Raw genomic sequence first — 12,305 nt, 5'->3', positions numbered from 1 at the left:
AGGGCTGGGTCCCTCCTTCCTCCCTTAGCTGAGTACTAGGGCTGGGTCTCTCCTTCCTCCTTAGCTGAGTACTAGGGCTGGGTCCCTCCTTCCTCCCTTAGCTGAGTACTAGGGCTGGGTCCCTCCTTCCTCCTTAGCTGAGTACTAGGACTGGGTCCCTCCTTCCTCCCTTAGCTGAGTACTAGGGCTGGGTCCCTCCTTCCTCCCTTAGCTGAGTACTAGGGCTGGGTCTCTCCTTCCTCCCTTAGCTGAGTACTAGGACTGGGTCCCTCCTTCCTCCTTAGCTGAGTACTAGGGCTGGGTCTCTCCTTCCTCCCTTAGCTGAGTACTAGGGCTGGGTCCCTCCTTCCTCCCTTAGCTGAGCACTAGGGCTGGGTCCCTCCTTCCTCCCTTAGCTGAGTACTAGGGCTGGGTCTCTCCTTCCTCCTTAGCTGAGTACTAGGGCTGGGTCTCTTCTTCCTCCCTTAGCTGAGTACTAGGACTGGGTCCCTCCTTCCTCCTTAGCTGAGTACTAGGACTGGGTCCCTCCTTCCTCCTTAGCTGAGTACTAGGACTGGGTCCCTCCTTCCTCCCTTAGCTGAGTACTAGGGCTGGGTCTCTCCTTCCTCCCTTAGCTGAGTACTAGGACTGGGTCCCTCCTTCCTCCTTAGCTGAGTACTAGGGCTGGGTCTCTCCTTCCTCCCTTAGCTGAGTACTAGGGCTGGGTCCCTCCTTCTCCCTTAGCTGAGTACTAGGGCTGGGTCTCTCCTTCCTCCTTAGCTGAGTACTAGGGCTGGGTCTCTCCTCCCTTAGCTGAGTACTAGGGCTGGGTTTCAGAATCTCTCTGTCCCTTTCTTGACAGTTACCGACAGAATTTCTCCCTGGGGTGTGGCCCTGTGTGGTGGGACGCTGCCCGGGGCCATTCCACCCCCTCCTCCCCACCCCCCCCACCTCCGGTCCCTCGCTGTATCCCCCACGCTGGCTTCCCTGCAGTGGCCGCGGACACGATCATGGCAAGGTCCCCTGCAGGCCCTCCCCGCCCGCCACTGTGGCCACCATCTGCTCGTTCCTGGCGGGCTCAGTGGTGTTGTTATTCTATGCGGCGCGGCCATAAATTTCAGTCGCCACTTGTCAGCTTATTTACAAGGCAAATCCCAGCTGCTCGCAGGCCCTGCTCCCCGGAGCCCTGGGCTGCCGCTCCCCTAAGTTTCAAACAGGCTTGTTTGTCTGGGCCACTTACTGAGATTAGATCTCGGGAGGCCACTCGGGACTCTGTGGCCACGGAGGGCCTGGCCACCCACCCTCCCGGCTCCCCAGAGGCCGGAGGGAGGATCCCACGAGGTCCTGACCTCCTGCCTGGGAACCCACGCCCTGCAGCCTCGTTCTCACTCGGGACCCCGCTTCTCCAGGTCCCACGCTGCCCTCCAGGGACTTGTTGACAGAGCGAGCGAGCGCAGACCGGGGCGGGCACAGCTCAGCCCGCACGCCTGCTGGGTGGGCAGGGAGTGACTGCCCAGACCCGGGCGGGGCCAGCTTGGCCTTGCACTTGTCCTTCCTGAGCAGCTGCCTAAGGAGCAGGGTTGCCGTGGGAGCCTGACACCGTCGGACAGAGAGAGACTGACAGGGTCCCTGGCCGAGTTCCAAAGACCGAGCACTTGTTTGTGCCCGTGTGCACATGCACCACATGTGTGCATGCAATCACACTACACACACACATGTGCCCACATGTGCATGCACATGTGCACAGTAACACGTACTGTGTGCACGCATGTCTGCACACCCACATGTACGAGAATGTGCATGGGCACGCATGTACATGCTGACACGTGCACCGTGTGCACCCACGGTTGCATGGGCACATGTGTACACAATAATACACGTGCACCGTGTGCACACACACATGCACATGCACACAGTGTGCAGCTTTGGCTGGACACAGTGCAAGTGGGAGCACCTGTCCGTCACCGGCCTTGCTTGGTCTTCCACCACCAGGAGGGGGCAGCATGGTGACTTCTCAGTCACCCTCTGGGGCCCTGGCTCTCTCCCTGTGTCTGGCGGGGGTCTTGCTTCTCCACGCTCACATCGCTAGCTCTTGTTTCGCCCTCTGCATGGGGGTCATGAGAGTGGGCGTGAAGGCCAGGCCCCGCCCGAGGGCCCCACACCCACGGGGGCGTCACGTCACAGGTGCCTCTGCTGGTGCGCACGGCTGTTCCCTCTCAGTGAGCGCGGGGTTCGGAGAAGGGGCGTCAGCGGAATGTTCTGGTGGGCGCGGCGGAAGCCCCTGCACCACGCTGGCTCCAGGTGGGGCCCACGGGGCACACGGATGAGCTGACCATTGGGCTGCCCCCAGTCAAAGGGGACCGTGTGGTCATCGTGGTCCCTGCAGAGGAAGCAGCCTGACGCCACAAGCCTGGGAGCCCCCCCCAAACCGATGGAGCAGCGAGCTCAGGGCCCGGGGAGGGGACTAGTCCGAGGGCCCAGCTGTCCTCGCCCCGCACCAGGTGGGGGTCTGCGGGGAGCTGTCTACTGGTTCCCCTTCCCTGGACCAGCTGAGCGTCTTTCCATGGTGAGATGCTGCCCCCTTGAGGCGGCTGGGAGCACGTCGCCCTGTGGGTGGACCTGCCAGGCGGGAGGCCACGGAGCTGAGTGACCCAGCACCGGGAGGACGCAGACGCTGGGGAGTCTGGGCGCTGCACACCCAGGGGCACGGCCCCACCGGGTGCCCCTCCTCCAGCTAGGGCACACCCCAACATGGTTCGCTGCCCGCCGGTCAAGGTCGAATACCTGCTCCTGGCACAGCCTTGCCGTGCCCACCTTCAGACCACGGGGCGGGGCCGCCGGCTGCGGGGCCGCCTCTGAGGGTGTGTGTCCTGCAGGTGCAAGTACTGCGACCGGTCCTTCAGCATCTCCTCCAACCTGCAGCGGCACGTCCGCAACATCCACAACAAGGAGAAGCCCTTCAAGTGCCACCTGTGCAGCCGCTGCTTTGGGCAGCAGACCAACCTGGACCGGCACCTGAAGAAACACGAGCACGAGCACGCGCCAGGTGAGCACCCCAGGGGAGCACCGCCCGGGGAGCACAGCCCAGGGGAGCACAACCCAGGGAGCACTGCCAGGGGAGCACAACCCAGGGAGCACTCCCAGGGGAGAACAGCCCAGGGGAGCACAGCTCGGGGAGCACCCCCAGGGGAGCACAGCCCAGGGGAGAACCCCCAGGGTAGCACAGCCAAGGGGAGCACCTCCAGGGGAGCACAGCCCAGGGGAGAACCCCCAGGGTAGCACAGCCAAGGGGAGCACCTCCAGGGGAGCACAGCCCAGGGGAGCACAGCCCGGGGAGCACAGCCCAGGGGAGCACAGCCCAGGTGAATAGGCCCCAGGTGAGCACACCCCAGGGAAGCAGGCCCAGGCGAGAAGACCCCAGGTGCGCGCCTGCAGGCAGCCCCGGGAGGTGGTTCTGGAACGAGGGTGGGGGTGGGTAGAACTTGAATGATGGGGCGATGAGGGGAGAGAGGAGCAGTGGGGAGCGGAGCGGTACAGCTGAGGGTCCCCCATCCCCCTCCACGCAGTGAGCCAGCACTCCGGGGTCCTCACGAACCACCTGGGGACCAGCGCCTCCTCCCCCACCTCTGAGTCGGACACCCACGCACTTTTAGACGAGAAGGAAGACTCCTATTTCTCTGAAATCAGAAACTTCATCGCCAACAGCGAGATGAGCCAGGGGTCGGCGCGAACAGACACACGGTAAGAAGCCCCTGCCAGGCCCCGGGGCTGTGTGGGCGCCCGGCCCCCCGTGCGGCTGAGCCCAGAGCAGCCCCCCCACCCCCGCACCTGTCCGGGCCAGGCAGGGCTCGGCAGCGGATCCCATTCCGTCCCAGCTCTGCCGCCTGGAAGCTGGGGAGCGTCAGCAAGGGCTCCCCCCGCCTCAGTTTCTCCCCCGGACGTGGCATGGCCTTGGCGCTCACACGTGTGCGACCAAGTGTCAGCAGTGGGGGAGACCACCACGGCCCTCGCCGCCTGAGACTCGGGGACGCTTGTTTAGCCCAGGCACTGAAGGTTTCCGAACAATAGTGCTGCCCCTTTAAACACAGACACATGCACACGCACACACGTGAGCACGCACACACAGAGACACACACCAGCAGTGGCAGAAAAATGGAGGATTCGGGTTCAAGAAGGAGGAGGGCATCTGCACAACCCCGCTCACGGGGCTCAGCACATAGCACTGCCCTGCCCGCTCCTCTCCCCCCAGCAAGGACCTCCGACCCCAGGAAGAGCTGCTCCTTGGGAGACAGCTGGTGCCAGACCGGGCATCCGAGAACCAGAGACACGGCCAACTCCCAGAGGCCTCGGGGTGCGATCCCCTAGTTCCTCAGAGGGGAAACTGAGGCTCGGAGGAGTGGGGCTCCTGGCTCCAGCCACACAGCCAGGCCCAGGGCACTGGCCACCATGGTGGCCACGGGTGGGCTGCAGCTCTACCGTCCCTGGGCCCAGGGCCCCCGTCCAGCGGGTGAGGGCAGTGCCCAGGAGAGGATTCCTGCCCTCAGCATTCCCAGGGCGCCATCCTACCCCCTGACCTTGGCCTGCGCGTCCCCCAGGGCCTTCCTGCTGCTCAGGGCAGGGGAGTGAGGGAGGCTCAGATGGAGGAGGCTGCCCGAGTCCCCAGAGAGCCAGGCAGAGCCAGCCACACACCAGGCCCTCGGACTGCCCGGTCCAGGGAGCCCGAGCCCTGGCTGGAGGTGCCCCACGTCACTGTTGAAAGTGGGAACCAGGATCTCGGTCAACGTACATCCCTCAGTGCGGGGCCCCGGGCAGACCGTGGGGCCGGTGTGAACGGGTGGTCCTCACTCGGCCCACTGCCCTTGGGCGTCGGGGGGTCCAGGCCCCCCCGGGGGTCCCGGCCTCACGGCTAACGGTGCCCCTGCAGGTCCCTCTGTTGGAGGCCTGGCCCGCAGGAGCCTGGAACGTGACCTGATGGGGATGATGCGGTCGCCCTGGGGTTGGGTGACCCTCATCCCATGTGACTGGGACCTGGTAAAGGGGGAGATTTGGACGCAGACGTGCACAGAGGATGGATGTCACGCGAAGACGGAGCAGAGAGAGGGGGTGGGCCTACAGGCCGAGGATGCGGGCAGCCACCCGGAGCGGGGGCCTGGGCCGGGACCCCTCACGGCCTGAGGGACCAGCCCGTGACACCTGGACCTTGGGTGCCGGCTCCAGAGCCAGGAGAGAAGGTCCCGTTGTTGATGTCCGGCCGTGGGCTGTGTCCCGGCCGCCCCGGGGACAGGCACGCGCCCCGGGCAGCTGTTTGGAGGCCTGCACGCGTGTCCCGTGTCCTCTCTACCTGAAGCGGGCACCAGGGCCCCCCACAGTGCCTGCTGGGCCCTCAGGAGCACCCCACCCGGTGCGGGCTGCCTGCCAAGAGCAGATCCTCGGGGGGAGGGCACACAGGTGAAGAGGTGGTTCCCGGCCCCGGGCAGAGGCGCCACACGGAAACGTGCCCGGTGCGGGCGGGTTCCACCGGAGGACACACAGGGCTGCGGGCTGCACATGCTCCGCGTCCCGGTGCCCGCAGCTGCCCGCCTGCTCACCGCGTCCTCAGCATGGGGGTGGGGGGCGGGGTCTCACGACCCTGAGAGGGCACAGGGCTCGAGGGGCCAGGACCCCCCAAGGGCCCCCCAAGGGCCCCGCAGAGAGCCCACAAGGAGACAGGACTCTGTTGGCCCCATCACCTGGTCCGAGGGCCGCCACCCCCCACCCCCGTCACGGTGGGATGGGCGCGCGCCCGGTGCCCACACGGGTGCCCAGTGACAAGGAAACACGCTGAGCCCACCCCCCTCCCCCAGGCGGGACAGCTGTCAGAATCCCTCTCTTCACGGGACGACGAGGAATGAAGACACACGGGCCAGGGCACGCGGTCGGTCCCCGGCACAAGGGCGAGCCCCAGAACTGCCCTGTTGGAGATCAGAGGTCACTGGGGAGGAGGCCCGCCTGCCGGATGCTGAGAGAGGACCGTGTCCCTGGCCCAGTGGACGGATTCCCGTCAGCCCTGCGGGTCCAGGAGGTGCAGGGTCTGTGAGCTCAGAGCTCAGGTCAGGCGTGGGCTCAGCCAGCGAGCGCCTTGCCCGCCGCCCCCCTGCACACGTGCTGGACACCTGGGGCCTCCTGCCCCCGCACCCCGTCACGGGCTTCCTGACGAGCGGAACCCAGGCCTGAGGGAAGCGAGGACTCACCCCCGCCCCGCGCTCCCTCTGCCTGTGGTCACGGGGCCCACAGTGAAGCCCCACCCGGGCTGGAGGGGCCCAGGCCTGCACGTCAGGGGACTTGTCTCAGGCTAACCTGTCCCGGCGGGTCTGCCGCTGACTGAACCCCAGAACGCAGACTCCGTCTACTGAACCCTGGGACCCAGACACGGTCCACTGAACCCCAGAACCCAGGCACCATCCACTGAACCTCAGAATGCAGATTCCGTCCACTGAACCCCGGGACCCAGGCACCATCCACTGAACCCCAGAACACAGACTCCGTCCACTGAACCTCAGAACGCAGACTCCGTCCACTGAACCTCAGAACCCAGGCACCATCCACTGAACCCCGGGACCCAGACACCGTCCACTGAACCTCAGGACCCAGACTCCGTCCACTGAACCTCAGAACGCAGACTCTGTCTACTGAACCCCGGGACCCAGACACCGTCCACTGAACCCCAGAACCCAGGCACCATCCACTGAACCTCAGAACGCAGATTCCGTCCACTGAACCCCGGGACCCAGGCACCATCCACTGAACCCCAGAACACAGACTCCGTCCACTGAACCTCAGAACGCAGACTCCGTCCACTGAACCTCAGAACCCAGGCACCATCCACTGAACCCCGGGACCCAGACACCGTCCACTGAACCTCAGGACCCAGACTCCGTCCACTGAACCTCAGAACGCAGACTCTGTCTACTGAACCCCGGGACCCAGACACCGTCCACTGAACCCCGGGACCCAGGCACCATCCACTGAACCCCAGAACACAGACTCCTTCCACTGAACCCCAGGACCCAGACACCGTCCACTGAACCCCAGGACCCAGACACCGTCCCTGAACCTCAGAACGCAGACTCCGTCCACTGAACCCCAGGACCCAACACTGTCCACTGAACCCTGGGACCCAGACACCGTCCACTGAATCCCAGGACCCAGACTCCGTCCACTAAACCCCAGAACCCAGGCACCATCCACTGAACCTCGGGACCCAGACTCCGTTCACTGAACCCCAAGACCCAGACTCCGTCCACTGAACCCCAGGACCCAGACTCCGTCCACTGAACCCCAGGACCCAGGCACTGTCCAGTGAACCTTGGGACTGAGACTCCGTCCGCAGAACCCCAGGACCCAGCACCCCTGCAGAACCCCGGGACCCAACGCCGTCCGCTGAGGGGCCCCTGGCCCTGGGCCGTCCCACGTCCTGAGTCCCCGAGGCTGGAGGCGCAGCACCTTCTGGCTGGGCCGCAACCCGCCCCGGACGTCTCCTGTGCCCCACGGACCCTGGCCCAGCGCCAGGTCGGCCATAGCGCCCGACACACAGTGTCCGCTCTGCCAGGAGCCCTGCCAGGGAGGGGCCCTGCCTGTCCCTGGCCACGCGCTTAGCGGCATCCTCCTCTTCTTGAGTCGCTCACCCCACAGGGACGGGCTGGGACCAGGCAGGGACAGCCCAGGCCCACAGAGGCGCGCTCTCCAGGGGGCCTGGGAGGGTCGGGGTGCAGTGGGGGAGAGCTGACCGGAGCTGAGTCACCGGCCTTTGGGAGTCGGTGGCCAACTCCCTCCCGTGCCGTTTCAGGCCAGAGGTCCAGGAGCTGGACGGCACCGCGCCGTGCCCAGGCCTGGCCAGCGGGAAGCCGGAGGACGGCGAGGAGGAGGAGGAGGAGGAGCTGGAGGAGGAGGACGATGACAGCCTTGCGGGGAAGTCCCAGGACGACAACGTGTCCCCCGCGCCCGAGCCCCAGGGCGCCTACGAGGACGAGGAGGACGAGGAGCCCCCCGCCTCCCTGGCCGTGGGCTTCGACCACACCCGCAGGTGGGTGCCGGCCTCCGGGCGGCGGCCGGGCAGCTGAGAGGGCCGGGCCCAGCCAGGGAGGACTCACTCCCAAACCTGCAGCGAGCCTCCCCCTCCCTGCTGGCGCCTCCTCCCTGAGTGTCTCTACCACAGGGGCTTCTGCGCGTAGGCCAGGGAGAGCCCCGGCCTGGGGAGGGGGCCAGGCCCAGCCACTCACACACACACCACATGCAAACATGTGCGCGCGCACATGCACACATATGCAGATGTGCACATGCAGACACGTGCATCGACCTGTGCACATGTGCATGCATTAGCACATGTGCGTACCCGCAAACACGCACATGTGCACACACAAGGTGCATGTGTGTGCGTGCGTGAAGCACCTGTGTGGACATATGCGTGCATGTACATACACTCATGTGTGTGCATGCACATCGAGAGGCCTGGGAGCAGAGTGGAGGGGAAGGCACGGAGCGAGCTGGTCCAGCCGCAGAGCCACATGGTATCTGTCGCCTGGGGGTGCCGTCCAGCGTCCCGCGGGCGCTGTGGTGCCGAGACTGAACCCCGTAGTTTTGGAAGTTGTGCCAACCAGAGCCCCTTCCCCTGCATCCCGAGTGCTGGCCACGCCCCTGGCAACGGGCAGTGCCAGCTTCCAGGAGCCCCTGAGAGCTGAGGAGTCGCTCCACAGACAGCCACCCCCCCCCCCGGGTCCTGGGACTGGGGTCCTGAGCCCCCCCAGCTGCCCAGACTCGGGAACCAAGGCCTCCCGTCTGTCCTTGTCCCTGGAAGCCTGGATGCCCCGCCTGCTACTTGCAACACGTGTGCGTGTACTTACCCGCTCCGTGGTCCTCTGTCTGTGTTTCCTGCATCCGTGTGGCTTCCATCCTGGTGTCCGTGTGTCTGTGTGTCTGTCTTGTGCATGTGGCTTGTGGAGACCCGTGGCGTCATGTGTCCGTCATGTGCATGCGGGCGTCAGGGCCGAGGCCGCGGCTCACAGGCCTCTCCGGTTGGTGCAGGTGCGCTGGGCCGCCGGCGGGCGGTCTCTTAGCTTTGGAGCCGATGCCGACTTTTGGGAAGGGGCTGGACCTGCGCAGAGCAGCCGAGGAAGCGTTTGAAGTTAAAGATGTGCTTAATTCCACCCTAGACTCTGAGGCTTTAAAACAGACCCTGTACAGGCAGGCTAAGAACCAGGTAGGTACCCGCAGAGCCCTCCCACCTCCCCAGGCGAGGCAGGGCCAGCCTTACCTCTCGCATGGCCACCCCGGGCCTGCCTGGGGGCCCAGGACCCCCTGGCCCGCCCGTGCCCATGGCATTGGCTAAAGAGACGCCCCAGCGACCGGCACGTCCCTGCAGCAGCAGCGGGGAGGGAGGATTGAGAGCAGAAGGACCTGGACAGGTCACTCAGGGACATGGAGGTCACTGTCCTCTCATCCCCAGAAGGCGGTACCGCAAGCAGGTTCCCAGGTGAGGCTGCCCTGCCTCCCGCCCTCTGTGACCTGCCAGAGTGGCAGAGCCAGGTTCCCTCGTAGCCAGCTGCCTGCGGGGGCACAGGTCCGCGCTGGAGCCCTGACGGGGTCAGGGAGGACCCAGGCTTGGCCGGGGCCCGTTCCCGAGTGTAGCGGCCGCAGAGCCCGCCTCCCGTCTGGAGGCCACAGGGTGTCAGTCAGCTCTGCAGCTCCCGAGTCTCAGCAAAACCGTCTGTGTGTCTGTCTGCGTCTTTTTACTAATTCTGTCCAGTGTTGACTCCCCACCAGCCCGCCCTGTGGTGCTGTCACCTCGCACCCCGTGGCTCACAGCAGAAGGTGCCCTGAGACTGAGCACGCTCGTGTCCTCATGCACCGCCCGTCCCCACGGGCGTCCCCTGGGCAGGGCCTGACTGCGGACGGGGTCTTAGCGATGACCACCGGCACCTCCAGGGTCCCCACAGTGCCCGCTTGCCCACGGGTTTGCAGGTCACCAGGCGGAGAAAGGGGGTGGAGGAGGTGACTGCAGGGGGAACACCCCAGGAGGCCAAGGGACCCCTCTGCCGGGGCCATGGCATCCGAGCTCCCCTCTGCGGCCTCCCGTCTCCCTCATCCAGGCCTGGCTGGGGGAATCTGGCCTCCATGGGCCGGGCCCTGGCACCGGCCCTCTCTCCTCCCGTGTGGGTCTGAGTGGGCCAAGGCGGCGGGAGGCGGGAGGGGGCGAGGACGGAGCCGGCCGGGGTCCCACGGCTCACCTGCCGCCTGTGTCCCGTGTCCTCCCCCGCCAGGCGTACGCAATGATGCTGTCCGTCTCCGAGGACCCTCCTCTCCACGCCTCCGCCCAGAGCCCCCTGGATGCATGGCTAAGCATCACGGGACCCACGCCCGAGGCTGGAGCCTTTAACCCCATCAACCACCTCTGACCGGCCCGGGGGGCTGGGGCTCGCGAGGTGACCTCGGGCCCCGCAACGCGACAGAAATCCCAGCGAGGCCTCAGGAGCCGGCGCGGCCCGCGGCCAGGGAGACCCTCGCCCCTGCATCCGACGGCTCCTCGGTGTCTGCCCCGGTCTCACCCGCCTTTCCCAATGGAAACCCAGAAGCCGAAGTCCCTGAGGTCGTCGGGCCCACGTCTCTGAGAACCGGTCTCGAGGGCACCATCAGGACAGCCCAGCGCACGGCCGTGGGCGCGGTGCACGGAACGGCCTGGCGGCACAGCCCGGCGGGCACCGGCGGCACTTCCTCCCCCACTGAAGCCGGGGCCGCTCGGGGCCCGAAGGAAAGGGCAGACCCGGGGTGCCCGGCGGAGGGGAGGCCCACACGATTTTTATAGTGAAAATGACGAGAACAGCCCTTTTGGTAACCTTATTGACGACAGAGTCTATTTAAGCATGTGGTTTTAATAATAGACAGTATTTTTTAAAAAGAAATTGAAAAAGGACTTGCAAATTGTTTTGTAAAAGTAATTTTGCATCGCTTGGGAACCTGAGCTTCTTGGCAAAGCCACGCCCTCCCGGCCGCACCGGCTGCGCACGGCCTCTGTACTGTAGTGAACGGGGAGGTTTTCTGTCCTCGACCCTCTTTGTAAAGCCAACGTAGTTTGGTGGCGGCGGGCGGGCCGGGCACCGGGCCACGCCTGTGAGCCAGTTCAGACTGCACCAAGGATTCTGAGACGTGTCCCAGGCCGCCCGAGGCTGGGACCGGGACATGTGCCTGTCATTGTGTGACATGTGATCCGTGCCCATGGCCCGCAGGCAGCTCCTCCCCAGACCCCCAATTATGTGGGAAGGTCGGAGAGGTGGGCCGGGCAGCCTGCGTTCCTCCCGGTCTGTCCTCGGCCACCGGGCCGGCCCCACCGCTGCTCTTCAGAAGGCAGGCCTGCTGGCCGCGTCCGGTCTGCAGGCCACCTCCCCCGCCCCGTCAGACGGGCGCGGGCAGAAGGCGGGGGCACCCCTGGCCGCCGTGGGGGACACGCCTGCTCCCTGCGCCGGCCACCAGGCCGCCCCGCGTGCTTCTGAGAGCGCAGATTCAGGATTCGCTGCCACGCGCTCTCCGCGCGGGTTCCGGCAGGCGGGACCGGCTCCAGAACCGAGGACGTCCAGCCAGGACCGGGGCCTGCAGCAGAGACAGCCCAGCCGGCCGGGGCCGCGCCTCCCTCCCGGGGACCAGTCCACTTCCCCACTCATGGGCTTTAAATTATTCCCATAGGGGCCAAGTTCAAATAATAATTTTTTTCCCTGATGGAATTGACCTTAATCTGTATATAACTTGTAATTTTTTTCTAATTTGTTTCTTTTCTTATTTTATTTCTTCCTTAACAGTATTTTTTTTGGCATTAGACATTCTTATTGTGAAGAAATAATGTTAATATAAGTACCCAGTGAAGGACCAAACCGTGTAATAGGTTGTGTGTTGTGTGACTGAGAGCCAGGGCGTGGGCGGCCTCCACGCCCCGAGTCCCGCGTCCCCGCGAGCCCCGCCGCGCGGCTGTCCCTTTCCAGACAATCATGTGTTTTTGTTAAATTTGAGTTGCGTTTGCATTTAAAACAAGTGTTCTATTTATTTCCTTTAACGTTTGGGAGAAAAAAGAGTAATAGTGTCCCAACACGAGAGAGAGAAGTCGCCGAGTCGCCCTGAAACGCGGGCGCGCAGTGAGGGTGACGCACGTCGCACGGTGCCGTGTCCTCCGCTGGCCCGGGTGGCGGAAGCGTGCACGCCGGTGCCCACACGCCCGCCACAGCGGCCCCGGCCGGAGAGTCATCCATGCGGGTGTCGGGGGCCCGGCTTCGCCCTCAAGACCCTGGTGGGGAGACCCCTGAGAT

The 12,305-nt window shown here is 65.2% G+C and overlaps 1 protein-coding gene across 6 annotated transcripts in view; it reads left to right on the top strand.

Annotated features, from left to right (window-relative positions):
- PRDM16 (PR/SET domain 16) overlaps positions 1 to 11,876 on the top strand; it is a 275,561-nt gene extending 263,685 nt beyond the window's left edge. For 5 of the 6 annotated variants that reach the window (XM_059691515.1, XM_059691517.1, XM_059691514.1 and 2 more), the window contains 4 exons: positions 2,856 to 3,025; positions 3,546 to 3,720; positions 7,805 to 8,041; positions 10,275 to 11,876. In XM_059691515.1, the coding sequence (XP_059547498.1) occupies positions 2,856 to 3,025; positions 3,546 to 3,720; positions 7,805 to 8,041; positions 10,275 to 10,287 (595 nt within the window). In that variant the 3' untranslated portion in view covers positions 10,288 to 11,876. Of the gene's footprint in view, positions 1 to 2,855; positions 3,026 to 3,545; positions 3,721 to 7,804; positions 8,042 to 9,039; positions 9,215 to 10,274 lie in introns of all 6 variants that reach the window. The other variant, XM_059691516.1, reaches the window with a different exon arrangement.
- The last annotated feature ends 429 nt before the right edge of the window (positions 11,877 to 12,305 follow it).

This window comes from Myotis daubentonii, chromosome 3 (genome assembly GCF_963259705.1).
Source record: "Myotis daubentonii chromosome 3, mMyoDau2.1, whole genome shotgun sequence".
In the NCBI taxonomy this organism is placed as follows: Eukaryota; Metazoa; Chordata; class Mammalia; order Chiroptera; family Vespertilionidae; genus Myotis; species Myotis daubentonii.
Note: the sequence above shows the minus strand (reverse complement) of the source record. Positions and strands in the feature narration are given on the sequence as shown.